Genomic DNA, 26,169 nt, shown 5'->3' with positions numbered 1-26,169 from the left:
GGACATAATAGGGAATTACAATATTTAAAAATCTCATGTTATTCTACTTGAATATAGGCTTCAAAACTCTACCTTACTATATTATTCATTGGGAACAAGTATTCCATTAGAAACAAGTATTTGGGGTTTCACAAGACAAGGTCAAGTCATGTAATTTTTCTGAACTTCTGTCTCCTCATCAATAAAATGGAAATAACCTTTGAAATTATTAAGATTAAAGTAAATAATGTATGAATTATGTTCTTCCAAGTTTCCAGGCAAAGAGATGCCTATTCTGATTGCTTCCGTTTTCACAGCTACAGTACCAGGCAGGCCCCTTGGAGGGAGAAGCAGCTGACTTTTCAAAACTGAGAGTCCCTGCTCCCTCCTCTAGCAAAATCCCCAGAACATTTCCCCTCAAAACTAGCCCTTGTTGAATCTCTTCTTTCTCCTCCTTCCTTTCTTCCTTTCCTGAATCTAGTCATTTTTTTTTTATCCTGAAGAAATTTTATGATCTTTCCAAGTTAAATCAGACAAAACTTCTGCTTTCCTCTTTTACACATTATGTCAATTCTGTGCAAAGGCCCAGGAATGACCCTAGCCAATGCAACACGGCAGAAAGGAACAGGAGAACTGGAGGAGATGCATAGGTCAATTATTCTCTCCATCTTGGTCATCCTATTTTTCCATTTATAATTGATGACCCTACAACTTTAGATGGCCTAGAGCAGGGGTGGGGAACCTTTGGTCTGCCAAGGGCCATTTGGATATTTAACACATCATTCACAGGCCATGCAAAATTATCAACTTAAAAATTAGCCTGCTGTATTTGGCTCACCCCTAATGCCTTAGCAGGGCCAGAGCAAATGATTTCTAGAGCCTTATATGGACACTCCCCACCCTGGCTTAGAGCATGGAAAAGGCTTTTGTCCTATGCCTTTACAGGCCCAGGGAACAAAGGTCACCACTGGAAGTTTAGCTTAAAGCATATTCTTGCTCAGCCAGTGTGGTTCAGTGGTAGAGCAACGACCCATGAACCAAAAGGTCACTGGTTGGCTTCCTGGTCAGGGCACATGCTTGGGTTGCAGGCTGGATCCCTGGTAGGGGGCGTGCAGGAAGCAGCAGATCAATGTTTCTCTCTCATCAATGTTTCTATCTCTCTATCCCTCTCCCCTCTTCTCTCTCTAAATATATATATTTAAAGAATATATTTTTTTTAAAGAATCTTTCTTCAAAGCCCGGCTTGGGAAGCAGAAAGTTTTATTTCCAGCCCAGCTTCAAATTTATGGACCCCAACAAAAATATGGCTCAGACTTTGTGTTTTGTTGATGTGTTTCAGAAATCTTATTGTGCAAGTAGTTTATTTGAGAAACTGTTCTCTTTCTATTGCATTTGTCCTTTCTACAGGGGAAAAGTAGCAGGCCTTGTCTCTTTCGTGTCTTAAACAAGAACAAATAACATAAGTTAGAAAACCTCAAGCTGCCAGTCAAGTCTTTAGCAAGCTTACCAAACAACCAGTTGGCACACTAAAATGTTTACCCAATTTTCAGGGAAGACAAACTAGAGAAAGCAAAGCAAATAGGTTTACTAAATGTGTTGTGAAAGATAAAGAAAGCATTTTATATTTGAAGACTTTATGTCTAAAATTTCCTAACCTAAACTAAAACTCACTAAAACCCTCATTCCACAAATATGTCTTCATTTTTGTTTTTCCTATGAAGGAGGAAATTCCCAAATTGATCCTGTATTGTATGGACCAAGTTTACTACTGATAAAAAGACATGCATTAGTATAAGAGCAATAAGAAGGTAGACTAAAACGAACACATTGAGGTATGCAGTGAATAAATCTGCATAGCGTTCCCCTATCCATTTTTTTGTTTTAGATAAGATAAGAAGTAAGCTCATCAGAGGCATGTGTGGGGGGCTCTCTCCTCTTCCAGTTCATTGTGTAATGGTTTGTTTCCAGAAACTCACAAAACTTGCAGGTCCCCAGGACACAAAACACCAGACACCAGACACCATTCCATTCTCCTCATTTTCCTGCTTAATATTTCGGAGTAGAGGGGATAGTCCCTCTAGGCCGCTTGGCCTCCCAGACTGCCTGTCCCTGTCTCAGGAGCTCCACCTGGCAGAAGAGGAGATTGTTAGGGAGTCCCAGCAGCAGGAGCCGACACCCCGTTTCCCTCTGTAACCCTTTTCACTATTTTCTCTCCACTTTAGTTCATGGCAAGGCCATCTTTATAAATGCTTTGCCACAAAAACTGGGGTCATTTTGGATGCCTTTTTAATAAAAGTTTTTAAGGCTATGTATTTTCCTCTTTTAACACCTTAGCTACTTCCCATAAATTTTGAAAGAGAGTGCATTTGTTATCATTCAGTTTTATATACTTTCTATTTTTCCGCTGATTTTGTCTTTGATAGATGAGTTATTTAGAAATATGGTGGTGTGTGTGTTTTTTTAATTTCTGGGGTACAGAATTTTTTGACAGATAATTTTTTATTAGAATTTTCTAGCTTTGTTTTATTTGGTCATATAACACAGTCTGAAAAATTCCAGTCTTTAGAAAATGGATAACACTTTGCTTGGTTATTTTCATGGTCGCTTATGTTTTATAGTACATTAGAGGCCCAGTGCACAAAATTTGTGCATTGGGGGGAGGGGGGGTCTCTCAGCCCAGCCTGTGCCCTCTCATAGTCCCGGAGCCCTGAAATCGATCACCCCAAAGAGGTAGGCCCCACCCACCAGGCCGGAGCTCCTTGATGGATCACCCCGCAGAGGGAGGCCCTGCCCACATGCCACAGTGCTGTCGCCTCGGCCGGCCTCCCTCTTTGGGGCAATTGATGGGGCCCTGCAGAGGGAGGCCCTGCCCACCCACCACAGCCTGCCAGTCGGTGGCCTGGGCCTCCCTCTGCAGGGCGATCATGGGGCAATGGCCAGGCCCTGAACAATCGCATCGCATCTTTCTTGGCTGGCCTGGCACCAGTGGGTGTCATAGCGTGGTGGAAGGTCATTCGGTTGTCCGATCTAATTAGCATATTATGCTTTTATTATTATAAATTGTATGTCTTGTTTTCATCATTAGAATTAAGCTCCCTGAAGACAACACTTTGTTTTGTTCACCCATGTGTCTCCAGTGCCTAGAACAGTTCTCCAGTGCCTAGAGCAGTGGTGGCTGGCATATAGAAATGGCTTAGAAGGAAAACTGCTTCTGAATAATGGCCAGCATTAATTCCGATAGTCATTATTATCAAACAAATTCTGGAAAAGAAGATCCAGAGGATTCTGGAAAAAATTCAAGAATAATACACAAATTTGGCAATCTTGAATTTGCGATTTCTTTCCTATTAATCTAAATACACTAGTTTTTAATTTCACAGCTCTAATTAAAGTTCCACCTCAGGGCAATAGAGGATAAAGAACAAGGGACAAAAAGGCTTTTTCTTCCTAATGCCTTTGCATGCTTAATTTCCTGAGCATGCAAAGGCATTAGGAAGGAGGGTGGGAGAGGAGGAGGAAGTGCTAAACTTCCTTAAAGAAGTTAGGCTCTGCCTCCCCACTCCTACTCCCACCATCATAATTTAAGTAGTACAAACAGCTTTTAGAGTCCAAGAAATTTGGAAGTGCATAAAGTCCCTCTCTGAATGGCTTGTCCAATTATTTTATCCACTCAACTAACTAGGAATTAGGGGATGACCAGAAGCCTGGACTCCTGAACCTGGCCAAAGAACCCAGCACCAAGGCCCTCTGTACATGGCATCTCCCTTCATCGTTTCCGTTTCCGTACTGTGGGTCCCCTGCTTGGACAAAGGAATCTTATTCAGAATCATATTGTTAGTCCCTAATTTATATATGTATTTGGCTTACACCATTTTTAGTCATCATTTTCTGTGGCTCATAGAGGTGAATTTATGCTATATTAAATTCTATCTAATGCAAACAATTTTCATTTTGTATTTTTTCACCCACAAAAAAATCCACACTTATAACCAAAGAAGAAATCATTATAAACTGTTAAATTTGGGGTGGAGCTCTGTAAGCAAGAATTATTTCCCAAATTCCTTTTACCACACCATGTTTCATAATTTATATATTTTAGAGTATTATGTAGAATAACTGCAAGAAATAAAGATACCAAGTTTGTATTGGAATCCAGTTTTTATCTATACTCCAGGAATATTCATGATTACAATAGAAGTTAATATTTTGACTATTATAGTCTTTATATATAAATTGTCTAAAACCATCCTTTTATAATCCACAATCTAATGATAAAATTATTTTCAAGATTAAAAATAGTTTATATAAAGCACTTATCATATAATAAGCATTAAGAAATATTAGATTTGTCAAATAGTAAGTGCTGGCATTACATGTACATGGACTTATCTTTCTTATGCAGAATATTGTAAAATGATTCTGAAAACACTCCTTCCAGTTTTTACAAACCTAAATTATAAGGAATGACCAGCCAAAACAATATACAATGGAAGACATAGAATAGAGCAACTTTTTTAGAAACAACAATAATTTTATGATTTCGTCAGTTTATTCTACAGTAAGAGAACAATAGAAACATCTTTCATTCATCCAACAAGTATATATTGAGCATCTATTATAGACCAGGTGCTGGAACATAGTGGCAAACAACGCAGGCAGAGTCCCTGTCCCCATTGAGCATACATCTATTATGAAAGAGAAATATTAAGCATACTAGAGGCCCGGTGCACGAAATTTGTGCATGGGGGAGGGGGGCCCTGAGCCCAGCCTACACCCTCTCTAATCTGGAACCCCTTGAGGGATGTCCGACTGCCCATTTAGGTGAGATCCTACTGGGATCGGGCCTAAACGGGCAGTCGGACATCCCTCTCACAATCCAGGACTGCTGGCTCCCAACTGCTCGCCTGCCTGCCTTCCTGATTGCCCCTAACCACTTCTGCCTGCCAGCCTGATCACCCCCTAACCACTCCCCTGCCAGCCTGATTGATGCCTAACTGCTCCCCTGCCAGCCTGTTTGCCCCTAACTGCCCTTCCCTGCAGGCCTGGGTCCCCCCCAACTGCTCTTCCCTGCAGGCCCGGTCACCCCCAACTTCCCTCCTCTGCCGGCCTGGTCACCCCTAATTGCCCTCCCTTGCAGGCTTGATCGCCACCAACTGCCCTCCCTTGCAGGCTAGGTCCCTTCTAACTACCCTCCCCTGCTGGCCATCTTGTAGTGGCCATCTTGTGTCTACATGGGGGCAGGATCTTTGACCACATGGGGGCAGCAATCTTGTGTGTTGGAGTGATGGTCAATCTGCATATTACTCTTTTATTAGATAGGATAGAGGCCTGGTGCATGGGTGGGGGCCAGCTGGTTTGCCCTGAAGGGTGTTCCGGATCAGGTTGGGGGTTCCCTTGAGGCGTAGGGTGGCCTGGGTGAGGGGCCTATGGTGGTTTGCAGGCTGGCCACGCCCCCTGGCAACCCAAGTGGAGGCCCTGTTATCTGGGATTTATTTATCTTCTATAATAGAAACTTTGTAGCCTGGAGTGGAGGCCTGGCCCCTCCAGGGTGTGCGGAAAGCTTGGCTTCCTCCATTGCCAGAGAAACCCAAGCCTCCCTCCTGCGCTCTGTGGCCACAGCCATCTTGGTTGGGTTTATTTGCATATTCACTCCTGACTGGCTTGTGGGCGTGGCTTGTGGGTGTAACGGAGGTACGGTCAATTTGCATATTACTCTTTTATTAGATAGGATGTGCAAATGTGATGAGTATTAAGAAGGAGAAACAAAAGCAAGTAACAGGCCCCTAAACTAAAATTGATCTGGGTTAAGAAAGCCTTCTTTGAAGAAACAACATGACTTCATATTTTATCTACATATATATGATTTCATTCCTTTAGAGATTTTGAAATAATAGGGACTGGAATGTCTAACTGACATAGGTACATATAATAATTGTAGTCAACATCATAAGCAATAGTTGTTGTTTTTTAATTACCTTTGGAAACTTCTTAAATTACCCCCAAGTATATGTAGTAATATTTACATGCTATTGACAACATGGAACTTTAATTGCGCCCTGTACTCCTAGAAAACAGCCATTGTTAACAAGCCCATTCTCTCTCCCTCCCCCTACCATCCCCGCCCTCCTCCCCCCAAGCCACACACACACACACATACACACCCTTTGTGTTCCAGGAAATGACTCACGTGAAGAACAAGCCTTTCCTATAGGACTTAGATAAGAATTAGGGATGTCTCCCCAGTTCCCCTGATAAGACGAGACACAGACCCTCCAAATTCCCACTCTTTGCTTCAAAAATGATTAGCTGAACTGCTCAGCCCACTGATCAATATGAACCAAATGCTTCTTTTTTTTAATTTTTATTTATTTCAGAGAGAGGAAGGGAGAGGGAAAGAGAGAGAGAGAAACATCAGTGATGAGAGAGAATCATTGATAGCTGCCTCCTGGGGATCGAGCCTGCAACCCAGGCATGACTGAGAATCAAACCGTGACCTCCTGTTTCATAGGTCGATGCTCAACCACTGAGCCACACCAGCCTGGCCCAAATGCTTCTTAACCACGTTTTGGTTCAGCGTCTCTCCTTGCCCAAGGTTCCTGACCTCGGGCTCCTCCTCAGCCTGAGCCAGCTCACAACCCTCCTCAAACAGGCTGGTCTCAGGGTGAACCCTTCTCTGAACTCCTAGCAGATTGTGCCACTCTCTCATCCTACTTCTCTCCACCTAGCTCTTTCCAGCCTTATTTCTTCCTTTCTGTACAAGGAAAAACCAACCTTCCTATCTCACTCTTCAGGTGCTTGTCCTTCCCCCACCTTGCAGAACGCTTTCAAATAAAGTCTCTCCTTACTAAGTCCAAATGAGTGTTCTTTTTTTTTTATTATTTGACACTAAACACTGGAAACAAACACAACCAGTATAATCCACTCCTTCTTTTTACTCCAGCATTTGAGGAGTTTAAGTTTTCTCAGTTCAACAGATAAAATATTCATTTGGTAACGGGGCACGAAACTAAGTGCCTTCAAACACTGGAGTCACAAAGCAAGAGGCTGGCATCGCCAGAGCCCTGAGCGTAACTGAGACCGAAGTGGCAGCAAAGATGTGTCTTCCGTCCCAAGCTCAGGCCAAAACATGTGCTCACTGAGTGGAATGGCTGCATCCTTTTTAATTCCTCTTCTTTTCTTTTTTCTTTTTTTTTTTGTCCTGCATACATATAGCTGAATTTAGTAAGTGAAATGCAAATGTCTTTCCCATACTCTAAACCACTACAATAGGAAGGGAGACCAAAGAAAGAAGTATAATAAATCTCACTATCAGGAGTCCTTAGAGGATGCGTCACTCTGAAACATTGAAGATTTGCTCACTTAAATCTCTTTATGGGAATCTTTCTGAATTGCATTGCATATTTTATTGCTTTCTTAAACAAAGCACTCTAAATATAACTTAACCTTTTCTTGGATGATGTACAATGATCTTTATTTTAAAATGAAATTCCACTCTAGTGTAGAGCAATGATGACTGCATGATCTACTATGGAGCATAGAACTGTATATTACTGAGCTTTCTGAGTTCTCTCCCTCTTCCTCCTCCTCCTCCTCCTCCTCCTCCTCCTCCTCCTTCTCTTTCTCCTCCCCCTCCTCCTCCTCCTTCTCTTCCTCCTCCCCCTCCGCCCCCTCCTCCTGCTCCTCCTCCTCCTCCTCCATAGAACTGTATATTACTGAGCTTTCTGAGTTCTCTCCCTCCTCCTCCTCCTCCTCCCCCTCCTCCTCCTCCTCCTCCTCCTCCTCCTCTTCTTTGACTACTCCCTCTTTTCTGTTACAAAAGAGCCAAGACTGTATGGTGTGTGTGTGTGTGTGTGTGTGTGTGTGTGTGTGTGTGTGTGTGTGTGTGTTTGTGTTTTGTTTTTTACCTCATTGTATCTGTCTGTGACCAGAACTCTTCTTCTTCAAATGCTGCTTTTTATATGCTATAGATTCTGTGGGTAGGGGTGGGGGGTAGAGGAGGAAGGATGACAAAAATGTCCATATTTCTAGGACCAGTTCCAGACCTTTCCACCCTGGGGAGCGTTCCAGAAGCTTTTCTACCTAAGAGACTATTTACCTCTGGGTAAACTGCATAAGCTTTAGCACTTTGATCTTTTTGTTTCCACCTTGGCTGTGCAGAGCTCTCTTTCTTTCCTGACTTTGGGCCATGGCCCAGCTGTCAAACGGTAAAACATACAGGGAAGAACATCTTAGAAGAGCATGGCGAAGGCTATTTTTTTTTTTTTTTTTTTTTTTGTGAATTGGAAGGGGCAGTCTGACAAATCATGTGAAACAATTGGATTGGAAAGACCAATCCCCTCTCTGGGAATACAATTTCCAAATCAGCTTTTTTTTAATAGATAGAAGAATTTGGAAGTATGATTTAATGAAAAAGAACACCGAACTCAGTTCAAGCTAAAGACCTGTCATGTATTAGCTGCATGACCTTAAATAAATGATGTAACTATACTAATTTTTAGTTTCTCAACTATAAAATAGAAAGGGGAATACTTGCTCTACCTATATGACAATGTTTCTGCCAAGATAAAAAAATATGTAACATTTTTGAAGTGGCTTATAAACTGTAAAAGTATTAAAAGTGAATGGACTGTCCAGCTAAACACCATCTGCCATGGGTAAGTTCTCTATCCACAAGTTTTCTGTGAGTCAAGCCTACTCTCTTCTCCATGGCAGTTTCCCTAAATTCCCTAATGACACAAAGCAATTAGAACAGTGCTTCTTAAACAGTAACCAACACGAACCATGGCAAAATGCATTGTTAAGTGCAGATTCAGATTTAGAAGGTTGGAAATGTTGCATTTCTAACGAACTTCCAGGCCAGGAGATGCAACTGACCCAGAAACAATTTGCTGCTCACCTGAAAATTTGTTTGAACTGCCAAACCCCGAGCCTCACCCGGACCTACAGAATCTGAATCCACATTTAACAAGATGGCCAGGGAGTCACGTAGACCTTAAAGTTTAAGAAGCATGTTCATAGCCTTTAGCGATGATTCTCAAAGTTAAAAATGCAAATTTTCAAGCCTTACCCCACTCAGACTTGCTGAGGCCTTAGACAAAAATGAAGAACAGGTCTTTGGAAATTAGAAGAAAAGTAATCCTTCTTATAAAGTGGCAAAGAACTGGGCTGAATTGTGTTATATTATTTTGTGGAAGGTACAACTTTTGAGCAATAAAATTATACACAAGCAAAGAAGATTTCTAAAAAGTATTGGGTCCTTTTTATTGCTTTAGTAAGATAATGAGAGATGAGAGATGGATTAAAGAAAAAAATTTTTTAAAATCCTCACCGGAGGATATTTGTCCATTGATTTTTAGAGAGAGTGGAAGGGAGAGGGAGAGACAGAGAAAAACACTGACGTGAGAAAGACACATCGATTGGTTGCCTCCCGCATGCCCCCGAACCAGGGCTGGGAGCCGGCAACCGAGGTATGTGCCCTCGACAGGAATCAAACCCAGGACTCTACATTCCACAGGCCGATGCTCTATCCACTGAGCCAAATCTGCTAGGGCTAAAGAAATAACTGTTAACGTAAAAGAACCAGAACTTGGAGATTTGGAACATTGTAAGCTGGGGCAGGGGAGGGGGGGAGAGAGGGAAAGAGAGAGAAACTTGTTCTGAATACTAATGGTGTGGCTGAACAACCATTTGGTAAAGAGATCCTGGGTAGGACTCGTGGATTTAATCAGCCATTTCAGCAGAAGCCAGGACTAGGGATGGGATTACCTATATCAGCAGAGATACTGCCAGTTTAACCAAAGGGGGCTGAGAAAGTGAGGCAGAGGAAAGAAGGCTGTAAGAGTCCTTGCGTTCTAGAGGATGGGTCCATAGAGCGTTTGGCTGTGAACATGCTTTATCCTTCAAGAAAAGGGAAGAACGACCCCAAAGGTGATTCAGAGATCATCCCTAGTATCAGAAGGGCAGACGGTGCTGCCTGACAGAGCCCAGAGGATGTGACCCCTGCCTAGGGTCTGGAAGGTAGGGCATCAAACCACAGAGGATTATTCCTAAGCGTCAAAATCTAACAGAATTTGCCCTGTAAGGTTTGGGACTTGATTGGGATTCATCATCCCTTCTTTCCTCTCCCTATGTCTCTCTTTGGAATGAGAATGTCTACCCCACACCTGTCCCACCATCGTATTTGGATGCACATAATTTGCCTGGTTTCACAGGTTCAGGACTGGAGAGGACTTTTGCCTCAGGGTGAGTCACATCTCCAGTCTCATCCTTATCTGAATTCAATGATATTTAGGTGAGGCTTCAGACTTTAGCCTTGCCAGTTCATGCTGGAATGAGTTAAGACTCTGGGGCTGTTGCGATGGAATGAGTGTTTTGCATGCATTAAGGACATGAGTTCTGGAAAACCGGGGGCAGAATGGATTGTGTTCATACAAATTTGTCTGTTGAAGCCCTAACCCCAATGTAACTCTATTTAGAAATAAGGTCTTTAGGGGGTAGCTAATGTTAAATGAGGATGCAAGGGTGGGGTGGTCTTATAAAAAGAGGGAGCAATCCACCCTCCTGCCCCACCCCCTGCCCATGCACCACAGAAAGGCCATGTGAGGACACAATAAAAAGTCAGCTGTCTGAAAGCCAGGGGAACTCTCACCAGGAAATAAATCAGCCAGCATCTTGAACTTGGACTTCCCAGGCGCCAGACCTGTGAGGAATAAATGTCTGTATTTAAAATGCCCAGTTGGTGGTATTTTGTTAGCAGTCTGCACAGACAGCATCAGACAGCAATCATGAAGAAATGATCTATGACAGAAGATGTGAAGGATGATTAGGAGTTAACTACGTGAAGGGTAATGGGGGAAGAAGGGAACTGCAGAGAGAGGGAACAGCATATGCAGAGGCCAGGCGGTAGGAAGCAGTAAAGCAATTTCCCAGGTGACTGAAAGAGAGAGAATTTAACAGGCTAGTGGGGCTGTGTGTAACAGTATTAAATTTTACATTTAGGAAAGAATAGATTAGAGGAGGTGGAAAAGTATGGGTAGACCAAGTAGGTTGTTGTAGTCCAGATAAGATATCATGGAGGCTCAGACTAGGGTGTCAATGTTGATGTTGGTAGAGCTGGAGAGAAGTGGATAGAGTCAAGGGATATTTAGGAAGGGAAAAAAATCAATAAAACTTTGTGATGGATTAGATGTGGGATTGAGAGTGAGGGATTGTCAAGGATGTGCCTTGGGCTTTTGGCTTGTTCAACTCAATAAATAACGGTGCCATTCATTGAGACAGGAGATATTAGAACAGGACCAGGATTATGGAGAAAAGAGCATTAGCATTTAAATTCTGTTTCCATTAGGATACAAATAGCATGTGCAAGTAATATTAATGAACTCTAACTAGTGCATGAAGAGGAGAAATGCTATCAAGAGCTCACCAAATCAAAGTATGCTGAAACCCGAGGCCTGGAAAGCAGGCAGAAGCCACAGCAGGTCTAGACATCCAAGAAGAGGGGGCATAAGAAGTCTTTTGACACAGATCATGGGGCCAGAATACCTCTGACTCTGCAAGAATCATGCCACTATACCAAAGATGAATCCTCATCCTATCGTCATTTACGTGCTCTAATTTCACATTTACAGTCCTGAGATGCAGTGTCTAATTGGCTAGGTTGTATGCCCAAACCTTGTCTTCCAAGAGCAGGGGAAGACAAGAACTGACACCTTCAATGTCAATGTAGGAGGTGGGGCACTTTTCCTTTCCAAGACAATATTCGCTGAGGAATGCACCAAATAGGAATGTCGTTAAATGGTGGACTGAAATAAAATGAAAAAAAAAGTAAACCACAGTCCATACCTTTGGCAGACTAACATTCACTTGTATATTTCTTTCCAAAATTATGCTTCCCCCCAAATTTTTCCTCCTAACATAGTGCATATATTACTTGTACCACAAAAATGCACTCCTTTTCCAAATGAAAACAATCTCAAATCTCATCAGTTACTCTATATCCTCAAAAGTCCAGGTAATGTCCCTTCCTCCTCTAGCTTCATTGTAATATATATTCTATAGCCTAAAGCAGTGGTCGGCAAACTCATTAGTCAACAGAGCGGCAAACCGCAGCTTGCGAGCCGCATGTGGCTCGCGAGCCGTAGTTTGCCGACCACTGGCCTAAAGGATAAATTTTAGAGTTGACCACCACTAATAAGCTACATATATTATACTCTAGTATGGAGTGTAGAGAAGGAATTCTTCATCAGTCCTGTAGTTTTTGGCTAGAGTAATAAAATGACCTTAATGGACTGTTCCTCTATTTCAAGCTCAAGGATCCACAATCAAATTAGTCACTGACACAGTCAGCCTGTTTCATACCCTGCTACCATTCCTCTAGTGGTGTGTGACCTATCTACCTTCTATAGCCTTAGGGACTCACAGTTCCTACTGAAATTAGGAAACCCATTTCTATTTCAGTTTCTCCCACAGCCTCCAGAGAACAGTTATTACACCTTTTTTTGCAGTATGCCAGAGCTTCAATCACAATGGGTGTCTCAAAACCCAAGTGAATGGAATGTCTCCTGGGCCCGCTGGAGGAATACACTTATTGGATGGTCAAATCCAGTCACTCCAATCTCCCAATATTTTCTCCACATTATTCTACATTATTTCTCTACATTATCATTCTAAACATTTCTGACATCTCAACTTCATTTGTAAGTGTTAACCAGTCCAGCTTCTTACCATCACCTGGCATCAGGAATCTCGATGTGAATTCATATCAGTACATTCAGTCTAATCTAAAGTTATGTTTCTCCACATTTGGTCACATACCCTAAAATTCTATTCTTCATGTGTTCTCCAAATGACTGCTGATGTAAATTGATAAAATCCTAAAATCTTCTGATGTCTAAGCCCTCTCCTCTCAGGTTTCACTTTTATAATTGGTGACCTGGGGCTTTCTGGGTCCTAACTCTGGGTACAAGTCTGCAAATAATTCTAGTTCCCCCTAGCAGCATAACCACCTCATTTAAAGGAATGAGTCACATGTTGATTTCATGAACCTTACCTTTCTAATAAATCCCCCCTCCTCTTTTATTTTTGGCTGGAGGAGATGAGTATTGCTTTCTGTTATTTGCAATCAAAAGCATCTTAACTAATAAAAGATACTGGAATAAGGAAGTAGGGTTTTACAGAGAGCCACAAAATATTATATAATGATATTTCCTTAATCTATAATAATAAAAGCATAATATGCTAATTAGACCAGACAGCCTAATGACCTTCCAGACATCATTCCAGATGTCCTTCCGGATGAAACCACGGGCGTTGAGGCAGAGGTGGTTAGGGGCAATCAGGCAGGCAGGCAAGCGGTTAGGTGCGATCAGGTGGGCAGGCAGATGAGCAGTTAGGAGCCAGCAGTCCTGGACTGCAAGAGGGTGCAGGCTGGGCTGAGGGACCCTCCCCCACTCCATGCATGAATTTCTTGTACCAGGCCTCTAGTATTATATAATGATAATCTGGAAGTTCATGGTGTACCATAGCCAAAGGGTAATTAAGTTATCATCCTTGGCTACCTGAACTCAAGTGCCTAAAAGATCTAAGGGACGATGTTGTCACCCCCACTGATTCACCCAATTCAGTGACCATGGGTGGAAGTTGGTATATTTGATAGCATTAGAAATCTTAAAGAAAGAAATTATTAAATTCAAATACCTTAATTTTTGATCTATAGTATGAATTAAAACCTAAGAACTTTCAATGATTAGGCTAATAGACCCTTTAATCTCTAGCAAAACCAAAGCCAAAAACAGAGTTTTCCCATTTCCAGCATGAATTCTTTCTGGGTTGCCACATTTCAGTGTCAATCTAGCCAGGTCTTACATGAAAATAAGAGTTTATTGTGAAAGAGTGGTACCAAAGAATTTGGATGAGGGTATAGGAAAGGACCCTTGTCCTCAGAAGCAATCCCTACTTTCCTGACTGCTCAGGTTTGGAAAATAGATAAGAACTGAGGTCACCGCACAGGTCTTAGAACCACAGAGGACCATAAACATCTTTTAGAAGCAACAATCTGGCCAGAACACTGAAATACAGCAGCAGAATACCATTATTGCCATCCAACCTTGGAATGAGTGCTGAACACATCTTTGCCTTTCAGTTACTCAAAAGGCAAAGAAGTGATTGGAAAAGCTTGATCATGTGTATGAACTGGATGCCTTGATGTCAGGAAGAATGAGGACCAGGCTCTTTTAGATTTAGTAGTAGAAGGTAGGAGACTTCCTCTCATCAGAACTGTGGAGTCTCCCCCAAACTGGAAGGGAAATGTTGGAAGGAGGAAGGTCTAAGAAATGAGGCAGATGCCCATTAGAGATATGTTGAGATTGAAATGTTTTGAGACCTACAAAGAAGAACAAGGAGGTGGAGGAGGAGGGAGGAAGAAAGAAAAATAAGAAAAAAAGAAGCAGGTAACTGGATATACAGATCTAAAACTCTAAGAGATCTAGACCAGAAATATTAATTTGAAAACACTAAATATATTTTTAATGAGGTCTAATGTTATGGAGAAAGTAAGAGGCTTTGCAGTCCAAAGCACAGGTGGTGAGGTTAGCCTCAGCCAGAGAAGGGACTAGCCCCTCTATTGTAGTAAGATGGAAGGGAGGCCCTGTGTAGAGATATGTAGTTTGTGTTTGAAATAGAAAAGATGAAGTGTTCCCAACAGTTTGCTGCTATTTTCTCTTACAGGAAGAAAGGCATCTGCTGAGCACAAAGGTGCTAGAGTCCGTTCCTGGATCTCTCCACTACTGACCTATTAGACCAGATAATTCTATATTGCGTGAGACCGTCCTGTGCCTTGTAGGATGTTGAACTGCACACTTGGCCTTTGCCTACTAGATGTCAGCAGCAATTCCCATCTTCAGCAGGTGTGATAATCAAAACCATCTTCAGACATTGCCAAATGTCCCCTGGGGGCTGGAGAACGGGGAGAAGATCAAAATTGCCCCTGGTTGAGAATTACTGGGCTGGAGAAAGCAGAGGGAAGGGAGGAAGGAAATTGCTGTGCAGGGTGGGAAAGTAAATTGACCAAACAGACACAGGAGGCTTGCTGGGCAGAGTCAAGGCCCATTTGAGGTTGGATATGAGTCCTGGTGGAATCAATCTGTCACACTGTACTTTTTCTACCAAGATCTGGCTGCCGGAAGGCAGGCACTAAAAAAGGACATGTCTGTGTTCCCCAAAATTGAGGTTTTGCCAGAGAAGTGTGACAAGAAGACACAGGGACAAAAGGCTTAGTATATTGGCAAAACATTTGTTAAAATTATGAACCACAGAATCAATGCAGGTTTGAGGTGAAGGGCAGGTGAAAAAAAAAATTTTTAAGAAGACGGTTGAGATAACTTTAGGAACTAGAAATGAAGTTTTGGGCAAAACATCTTTGAGATACACACACACACACACACTTTAAAAAAAACAAACAGTTTATATAATCACTTCTTCATGCACTAAATGAAGGAAATGAGATTAAATAGAAAATAATATGGGTTCCTTTTACTTTATGTCCTAATTTCAATACATTGTTTCCATCGTGTTCAGTTTTTTTATGAACTAGGTCTGAAAACTGCTGCAATTCTACCTTTGCATTTCCGATTTATTTTGCTACAGGTAATACATAAACAGCGAGGCACTTATGCCACGACAAAGGACTCTGTTCTCACTTAAAGACTGGTGGCTCAAGTGTCCTGTAAGGCTGTTGTAGGGCAGTGCCCAGAACTAAATCTTTATCTTTTGGAAAGACCAGGAACACTGAAGGGAGAAATGAACAAGGACCAAATCTATTTTGAGAGATGGAACGAATTAATGAGCCAGTTTCTTCTAACTGTATATAGCATATGAGGGGAAAGGCAAACAAGGCAAAACAACAACAAAAACTACACATTTTACATTGAACTAAAAACTTCAAGACAAAGGGGAAAGCAAACCGTAATCAAAACTGGAGAGTAGCTTCCTCTTCTAGTCAACCAAGCAGGGTTGTATAATGGGACCCTAAGAGGCATGTCCAAAGAAGAGCTCACGCTAAGAAATCCTCTTTGACGACTTACTATATTCTCTCTACATGCCCAATGCTCATGGTTTGAAAAAGAAATTGCTCCTGATTGTTTAGAAGGTTTCCATGTATGGGTTTAAAATTTTTTGTCTTTATGCGTATGTTTTTTCATGACAAGGAAAATATAAAAGTATATTAAATGTGATTATTTCTATGTGGTGGAAATGGTTGGTGTCTTTTTTCTTCATGTGCCTTTCCCCCCAATTTTTATCAAAACTTGTCTCTGCAGTAAAAGAAAAAGTTACCACAGTTTAATGATTTGGCATCAAGTGAAAGTCGAGAAATAGATGGTCAGCATAAACAGAAAACTGTAGTGATTAGAAAGAGGAAATCCATGATAAAACCTCTGTCATTTCCCATTTATTACTATGTTTAAAAATGGGGACGTGGAGAGGTTTAGCAAAAGCATTACCCAGCCCCATTTATCTTCAAGGTTAATTTAAAAAAGAGAGATATTAGTTACCACAACAAACTTGTTAATGGTGACACATGGGAGAAGGAAGTAAATCCAGAGATAATGTTTATTTGAACAGTATAGACAGCCTATTGGTTAATTGAAAAGTTTCACAAAGTTACTAACTTTCTTCTTATACTAATTTATTCTGCCCTATGAACACCTAAGGGGCAAAAGAAATTAGCTATAGGGTTACTTAAGCAAACTAAAATCTTTATAATGGCTACTTACTTTTAAGAATAGAAATTAATTTCTTGATAAGGATACATGTGGGTTTTTATATTAAGAATGTAAATTGATGGCACTGCTAGGAACTTGACAGTTTCATTCCTTGTTGGTTACTGTTCAACAGATGATATATCATAGTTGTAGAATGCAGTACACCCACTTACTATTTGGGAGAAACCGGAGAATCTAATAATCTCAGTGGATGTTCCAAACTGTTTATAATCTAAGAGCCAGATTAAGTATCTCAAACTCAACACATCTCAAGCACAGTTATTTGCAGAAACCCTATATGAGACCTTGCCAGTTCCAGACCATTAAGTCTAATAGATATATGGGTCACTGATTTGGAATTCTTTCCTTCTCTTTCCTATGTTCATTTCAGTATGTCCGTCTCATCCCCACAGTCTGACCTGTCTTAATTATATCAAAAAAGAATGGACTACTAATCACACATTCAGTAGCTGTTTGTTCGGGCACTATCGGCCACACATATCGGCTTTTACCTTGGCTCCTAAATGAATCTATACATTGCAAGAGAATGCTCTTCCTGAACTTGAAAAACAAGGTCACTGGACAAGGAATCACAAGTGACTTCCTATCCATTTACAGACCCAGAGCTACCACAAAGTTCTGCCCTGAAGGACAATAGGAAAGACTGAACATGTCGTGCAAACAGCACATTTATTTTGCAATGAAATTGGGAAGCAAAGTGCTGTCGTGTCATAGTTGCAGATAGTTTGTCCAAAATAGGACTAAGAACATGTGGTTTCATTTCATTTTATTTCCTAAAAAAAAAAAAAAAAAAAAATTCAATTGGGCAGAATAATGTATCAGAATTTTTCTTTTTCTAAGCTTGTTTTGTGATTTTTTGTTTTTGTTTTTTTTTTTTTTTTCTGGAAAAGCATATGATCTTTTATGGGACAGAGAATGGAGAGAAAAAAATATTTTTAAAGGAAAAATATTTTTTTTAAAAAAAAAAATGCATCTAGTGAATTAAAAGCTAAAGAAAAACATTGCATCTGCCTCTGGCCATAGAAAGAAAGTGTTCCCTTTAGTTTCCAACTCAGTTGAAATAGTATATCCTCCTCAAGTCCTAAAGTTCAAACATTTTAATTTAAATTCTTTATTGATTAAAGTATTACATACGTCTCCTTTTTCCCCCATTGACCTCTCCCCGGCCACTCCCACCCCCCAGCACATGTTCTCATCCCCCTACTGTCTGTGTCCATTGGTTTTGCTTATGTGCATGCATACAAGTCCTTTGGTTGATCTCTTACTCCTTCAAACGTTTTAGACACAGGGTTCCTGAAGGTAGTTGTTGGCATGCTCTGCCCAGCCTTTCTGCCCTGAACCTTTGGTAGTCTCCTTTTCGCTTTGAAAATTTGCCAACATTCACATCTTCTCAAGGCTGTGAAGTTGGTTAGTTGGTAAATTGTTGGTTTTTTATATAGTAGAAAGCCCAACCAGCATGGCTCAGTGGCTGAGCACTGACCTATGAACTAGGAGGTCACGGTTTGATTCCCGGTCAGGGCACATGCCCAGGTTTCAGGCTCCATCCCCAGTGTGCAGCGTGCAGGAGGCAGCCAATCAATGATTCTCTCTCATCATTGATGTTTCTATCTCTCTCTCCCTCTCCCTTTCTCTGAAGTTAATAAAAACATATTTTAAAAAAATAGAGAAACACTTGAGGATACTTTCCCTCTCAAACCTGGGGCTGCCCCCCCTCCCCTCCCCCCCCACCACCACCATCGCTCCTTCTCCAGGGCATATTATGTAAACAGAGGCCAGACTTTGAAAAGTGAAAACCATAGGAAGAACCACATAATGCAAAATTTCTTCCCTGCCACCCTTTTATGTTTCTTTGTCTTGTAAGGATCCCATAGTCACTGTTATTTCATGACTCTGACATTAATTCCCTTTTTAGGAGAGGGGAGAAATTGGGTTACATTTCTTGAATGCCCATTATGCCAGAGACATTACTTATATCATTTAATCTGAGAGCCACAGCAATGTTACAGATGAAGAATGAGAGATACAGAAGATAGGTGACTTATGACCCATGGTGACACAGCCAAGGACATGCATGTCCTCTATAATAAATTACTCTTTGGGGCAAACCCTTGCCCAGTCACCTCAGGAAAACCTCTCTCTGGGCTTATTGCTTTCAGTCCCTTTTCTAACCAAATAAAAACAAAACAAAACAAAAGCACTATAAGGGTAGGACTAGTGACATACTTGAAACCAAAAGAAAACTATACTTAGGGCGGGAAACCTATACCTAAAAACGTCTGACCTTGAAAGTTAGTTTGGAATCTTTCTGAAACAACCATTATATCTACTCTTCAACCAAATAAATCAGTTTGTCCTCAGGCTCTGACATGTGAGATAAATAAAACACTTTCTAACTTAATGCTACTTTGATTAGTTGCATTTCGACAGTATTTTTGCCAACATTTTATTCTTCCCTAAGGTCTTAGATCTTTGTAGAGCAGACTAGTCGCCCAAAGCACCATTTACAACTTTATTTCTATGGAGAGAATGCCCTCAAAGTTCCAAAGAGCCGATGCATAAATACTTTGTGAGACACACTGTTTTTAGGTTGGGGACTGCCCATATATATGAAATGAATGTTCAAAACAAAAACAGATCTTTCAAGCAGAGACAGAGGGGGCTGATTAATTCAGCCTCTTACTCAGCCCCCACTCCCTGCAAAACAGACACACACACACACACACACACACACACACACACACACAGATTGGCGTTCTAAAACAATAATATGCTACCTAGGCAGTTCCAAAGTAAATCAAGAGGTGGGGTAGAGAATCAGAGATCTGACTGTAACCCCTCATATGACCACAAATACTATTGATAGTTTATTTTCAAACTTTGGTTAATTCCCATCTTAATAAACTTCATATAACATTCAGAGTTGCCCATTAAAGTACTGAAATGTCAAGATTAGTATTCAAAATGAACTATTTTTTGCATGTTACATTTTGGTGTTTTAAAAATAAAAGCAATAACCTATTCTGACCTGGAACGGAATTTGAAGACAATTAGAAAATCAACTATAGGAAGACTTGAAGAGAAATCTAACTTGCTAGAGAATTTCAGTAGTTAATTATTACACATATGTGTTAAATGTGTTACTTTTATTAGATTACTTTTTATTTTTAAATTAAATAAGAGAGATTCTCAAAAGGATTCTCCCATAAACTTCCACCTAGTACCTTCTAGAAAATTCTTAATAAGAAATAATTTTGCACTTTAATGTTTGAGAACTTATGTTCCTAAAAATATTCATTCACCAGTTTTTATAAAAATATTAACATTTTTCCATCTGTAACCCTGTTTATAATTACTACTATATTTAATTTTATGCACGTTCATGTAAAAGTTAAATATACTCTGTTAAATGTAATTTTAAAATCAGAGAAATCTAAGCAGCCAAACAAATTAGGGATTTCTTTATATTTTGGGGGGATATTTCTAACTAAAGTCAGATTTTTAAAGGTTCCTTGATTCTAAAGATTTTATCTTGAACTCAAAAACTTACAAATTGTCAAGGAATGATACAGAGCTAAAAATAATTGGAAAAGGAAAAAGTAAGAATTAAGTTTGCAAGTAAACTTGCCAAAGATACAAAGGAGTCATACTTCAGGACTGGCTGGTCAAATAAGAAAACACAGCAAGCATTTAAACAGAAAAACCACACAAAATGACTAGGGTTGCTAAGTTTACGTTAGACTACTCATAATGAGAAAACACTAACTTCATCACAATCATGTATTCACAAAAATCACGACAGATCTTCAAGGAGATATGGTGGGGGAAATACTGAATTTACAGATAATAGTCAAGTTTTTATTATTTGCGACCAGAATCAGTCAGCTTTATTTTTGCTCTATCTCAGGACATAAAGCACTATTTTTTTAACTGTAGAATGTGAAGTGCTTATGGTATTGAAATCAGGGTAAAATGTCATATTTTGCTTCAAAATACACATTTTTATTTATCGACCTTTCTGTACTCCTCCCTTACCATGAATACATAGCACTTTGTATGGTTAAAGGGTTTTATATGGTTAATTTAGTTGGCAAGTCTTACCTCTGTGAATTTTTTTAACTGCATGTAACACAAATACAAGCACTCCCACATATTTTTCATCCTACTTAACACAGATGGGCACCCTTCAATACATATGCCATAATCAACCACCAATGCTAACTTCGTGTTTAACAAAGTCTTAAAGCCAGGCTATACTCATAATAAGTCTCGGTTTGTAAGAAATATAGGTAAAAAGAAAGCAATCTTGAAATAAGCTTCATGAAGATGAATAGAAATAAACAGAGCAGTCACTTTAAAATATTTAAACACAACATAGAGAAATCAAATTTAAGGGGCTTTGCTCCCCCCCCTTTCCCTATTGATTCTAGAGCGGGGGGGGGGGGGGGCGCAGAGGGAGAGAGAGAGAGACATCAATGTGAGAGAGACACATCTATGGGCTGCCTCCAGCAGAATACCAGCCCCTGGGTGCATGGGATATTCTAACCAACCCAGCCACACTGGCCAGGGCAAATGTAAAGTTTTTAGGGGGAAAATCATCTTTAATGTTTCAAATATAGGTGATGGTTTAAATGTCCAAACTGGTTTGATATTACAATTAAAGAGTGCCAGAAATAAAATTAGGTTTGTAACCTCTCATTGCCATTTTAAGACACACCCAAAAGTAGATCTTAGGCGTGGAACAGACTGACATATCTTGATGTGGGGGTCTGGGGATGAGGAGAGATAAACCAAAGAACTTACATATTTATATGCACAGCCCATGGACACAGACAATAGGTGGTGAAGACCTGGGGGCAGTGGGTAGGGGTGCGGGGAATGGGAAACATCTGTAACACTGTCTACAATAAAAATATATTGAAAATAAAATAATAAAACAAAAAAGTATTATAATACTTAGTAATATTAATTATAAACCAAAGTATCTAAATGTTTTTTGTGGCTATAAGAAATAATTCCAATCTTAAAACAAATAGTTAAAATAATAAATCATTCTGGAAGAGATTGATTTTTAGGGTAATTAACCCTACCTGTTATCTATCTATCAATGAGGTAACTCAATTTTAAGGCTGATCTTGAAAACAACATTATTTCACAAGGATTCAAACTTTTCAATCTATCCATCATTTAAAAAAATAAATCATTATTTTCTTTTCAATCCTCCTAAAGTTTGTCACCTTGCTTGGATATGCTGCACTCTTCTGGGCATAGAATTTCATAGCAGTTATCAAAATAATCAAGCCATAAAGTTGGTTTTATCAGACAATAAATTTCCCATCAACAGAAACTTTGGATGTATGACTCATTTCACACAAAGCAAATATACAACAAATAATGATGGTTAAAATGAATACTTAAATTAAAAGTGTAATAATAATTTTTTATTTACTTTTATATTTTCTCATAGTCTAACCATTGTATTGTGGGCATTTTCCTGAAAGGGGCCAGCTGTTTGCTTTGTTTTAAGACAACAAGCAGAAACAGAGCTCAAATCACGTTCCAGAGAAGGGTGAGAGGTAGGATGAGAACTAGCTTTCAGAAATCAGTCAACTTTTTCCTCTCTGATAACCCTTTATTTGCAGAGCAACGGGGGAACTACGAACATATTTTGGAAAATAATACTATCTTGAAAACAATCTCTTTTGGACCAAGTCCTTACTTCCATGGAAGTAGTCAAATCCAAGACTTAATTTCAACACAGTGTTCAAATTTATTACTTGAAGCTCTGGCAACAGAAAACTGTCTTCTTTAAATGGAAAATGTGACAACTTCTATGAGGTAAATGCATTTCAAAGTGGGAGTGGGTGGGAGAAACACATACTTTTTTTTTTTTTTTTTTAAGGGGGAGAGGATGCATGGAAAGAATCCTAAGCAACCACAGCACCCTGAGCCGCTAACGATGGTAGACCAGGCTGCTCACAGGCTCTCCGACCACAGCTCCTCACCTAGGGACTTTTGGATTCATTGCTACGGGGCATCGGCGGAATCCCTGCCTTGGGTAAAAAGAGGGTATTTGTGGAAAAGACGCGCTTCCAAAGGACCCCGTGTCCGGGATTCCCTTGGAGACCCTGCCCTTGCCGGCACCCCCTCGGGGCGAGCCCCACTGGATTCTGCACGGGGCCGAGGTGCGACCGGGAGGTCCCGCGTCAGCCCAGGAACCTCTCGGACGACTCGGGAACCACCATCACCCGGGCCCGAGGCCAGCGCAGGATGCACTCCCCGAGCCCCGCCCGCCGCCTCGCGCCACGGGCCTCCGCCGTGGGTCAGAGCTCCCTCCCCACCGCCGCTCCCGCCGGCCGCGCGCCTCGGGGGCCCGGGACCTCCCCGCCCCCCGGCCGGGCCCCCGCGAGGCAGCGCTTCCCGTAAACTCCCTACCCCGCCCGGCCCCCTCCCCGCCTCCGCCCCGCCCCCGAGGGACCCTGAGCGGCGCGCGATTGGCCCGGCCGCGCCATCACTCTCCGGTCGCGTCCCCGCCCCCGTTTCCGACCGCCCGGGAGCCCGGCAGTGGTGGTAGTGCTGGCGGGGCCGCGGAGGAGGGCAGCGTGCAGCACTGCGCGCTCCCAGTCGCCCGCGGGTCGGCGCACGAGCTAGCGGAGCGGCGATCGGGGCTGCGGGCTGCCGGGCTGCAAGCTCAGCCGCCGCCTGGGAAGCAGAGGCAGCTAGTCCCGGTCCACGATGGGGAGGGAGCGAAATTGACGAGTTCCCCACCCACGCGGCGCCTTTCCTGCCCCCAGGGGCGCTACCCTCTCCAGGAGGTGCCCGCACGCGACCCTGCTCCAGGTGTGCACGGGACACCTCGCCCTCCCCACGCCCCCGGGACCCGAAAACTTCACCCCAAGTCCAGTGACTGGAGTTGGAGGGCGGCGCCCTGAGCCCGACTCGCGATTCCGCGCCTGGGGAGCTGTCCCGGAGGCTCCCACGGCCGTCGGAGGGCGGGGACCCGCTGGAAACTTTATCATCATCCTAGTAATTACTACGTTTTACTGCTTCTCTCCCGCAGGGGCTGCAGCCAGCTGTCTGTCGCGCTTGCTTGTTCGCCCAAGGAGCCACCCCAGGAAGAAGACCCGGAGGGGAGTTGTTTGCCCGGGGGGTACCTGCAGCCCAGCCCAGGGGTTTGGGCGGCCTGGATGCGCAGGACCCAGCCCCGCAGCCGCTGACGCCGGGCGGCGGCGAAGTTTGGCTGCTGAGCGGCGGGGCGCAGGGCCACTGGACAGCGGGCAGCCCGGCGGCCGCGGTGGGAGCGATGCCGGTGGGGGGCCTGTTGCCTCTCTTCAGCAGCCCCGCGGGCGGCGGCCTGGGCGGCGGCCTGGGCGGGGGGCTCAGCGGAGGCGGCGGCAGGAAGGGGTCGGGCCCCTCCGCCTTCCGCCTGACGGAGAAGTTCGTGCTGCTCCTGGTGTTCAGCGCCTTCATCACGCTCTGCTTCGGAGCGATCTTCTTCCTGCCCGACTCCTCCAAGCTGCTCAGCGGGGTCCTGTTCCACTCCAGCCCCGCCCTGCAGTCGCCCGCCGACCACAAGCCCGGGCCCGGGGCGCGCGCCGAGGACGGGGCCGAAGGGCGAGCCCGGCGCGGCGAGGAGGGCGCACCCGGGGACCCCGCCGCCGCCCTGGAGGACAACTTGGCCAGGATCCGCGAAAACCACGAGCGGGCTCTCAGGGAAGCCAAGGAGACGCTGCAGAAGCTGCCCGAGGAGATCCAAAGAGACATCCTGCTAGAGAAGGAGAAGGTGGCCCAGGACCAGCTGCGTGACAAGGCGGTGTACAGGGGGCTGCCCCCCGTGCGTTTCGTGCCGCCCATCGGGACAGTGGACCGGGAGCCGGCCGATGCCACCATCAGAGAGAAGAGGGCAAAGATCAAAGAGGTGAGTGCACGGTGCTAGAAATGCCTCCCCACCCGCCGTGTTTTTCAGGGAGAAACGACAAACCTTTGAAACTATTAATACTGTAATATTACAGTGTCGGGGGGCATAGAGGTTTACTACCTCCAGCAGGTGTGGTGCCCAAGACTCTTTCATTTCCCCCTTTTTCAGTAGTGTAATAGATGTGGCCAGTTACTATCCGAGGTTGAATTCCGTTGCTTCTAACTTGCATGCTCCGGTGAGCGTAGGCCACACGAAGGAGGCATTAAATACATGGGCAAGCGGTGTGCAAAACCTCATTCTTCCATTGGCTGATACTGCTAATTGCCTCTGAGAACAGTGGCAGTGAAGGTCCCAAACAGCCCCAGTAAGACTTGGACGTGGCTTTGAAATGAAGCCAATGTAAACACTAAGCATCAATCACACATGATAAAAAGACTCTAACAGCAAGCCAGCACACCCCAGCGTTCAGGCATGTGGCCCCAGTTTGCCAGGTGGCATCCTGTGTGTGTGTATTTTCAGACTATCAAGGTGAAACTTGAGAACTTGCTACCATTGGGTGTGGGGGGGAGGGAGCACACTGTGTTTAACTTAAAAAATGAAAAATTGAAAAAGCCAAACCTACTGCCTCTTGCATTTCTGGTGTAGTCAGAAAAAGAAGTATTTCATGTGATGCAACAGGTTTGCCTCTACGGCGGCACAATGATGACAGACTTAATCTAGGACAAACATGGACTTCGATTAAGTCTTTCATAATTTCTTTCTCATTATTTTCATTTAGAACTTGTAACATGTGGCTAGTTCATGACTGGCGTAAAGCTGAAGGGGACCTTAAAATAATTTTAGAGATGGAAGTTGAAGGGCCCAGAGCCTGATATTGATGGAGTCAGGACTTAAAACCTGGACTTCCTCCCTGTCACCTGTGTCACCTGTGGCCAGGCATGTGGACATGCCTCTTTCCACAGCTAGTCTCCCGTGTGAAATTATACCTGTCAGGATTTTGACACGGTCCAAGAGATATTGGAACCATATTAAAAACATTTCATCTCACATCTTGATTCAGATTGCTGAAACACATTATGAATGGAAGTCATGTTTTGGTCATTTTTAAAAATTTCAGTCTCTGACTATACATTTGGTGTTTTGACATTGGATAGGTAATCAGGAGAGAAAGCTTTTTGGTCCTCCCATTTTCAGACAGTAAAGAGAATTTTGAGGAGGTGAATTGGTATTTAGCTTGAGTGGCTACAGAATGGAATACGCTCGATTGTCATAGGATTTGTGACTTTACTATGAGACCGGATGACTTTGGTTAAGCTGTGCTTGAGCAAGTTAAAGTGGATTTGAGTCCCTCTTAGTCTCCCTAGGTAGCATGCCTTCATCCCTCCTGTGCAGATAGCTTCCTTCCACAGCCCGTCAGCTTTTCTGCTTGGAGACCCTTCCTCAGGCATAGAAGCCCCCTAGACTTGCAGAAATGGCTTTTTACTCACTCCCCCTGAC

At 42.7% G+C, this 26,169-nt stretch overlaps 1 protein-coding gene across 1 annotated transcript in view; it reads left to right on the top strand.

Annotated features, from left to right (window-relative positions):
• Nucleotides 1-23,326: 23,326 nt before the first annotated feature.
• MAN1A1 (mannosidase alpha class 1A member 1) overlaps nt 23,327-26,169 on the top strand; it is a 158,623-nt gene continuing 155,780 nt past the window's right edge. The window contains exons 1-2 of the mRNA XM_080664001.1: nt 23,327-23,594; nt 23,815-24,672. Coding sequence (XP_080520127.1) covers nt 24,058-24,672 — 615 coding nt within the window. The 5' untranslated portion in view covers nt 23,327-23,594; nt 23,815-24,057. The remainder of the gene's footprint in view (nt 23,595-23,814; nt 24,673-26,169) is intronic.

This window comes from Plecotus auritus (genome assembly GCF_963455305.1).
Source record: "Plecotus auritus genome assembly, chromosome: 4".
NCBI lineage: Eukaryota > Metazoa > Chordata > Mammalia > Chiroptera > Vespertilionidae > Plecotus > Plecotus auritus.
Note: the sequence above shows the minus strand (reverse complement) of the source record. Positions and strands in the feature narration are given on the sequence as shown.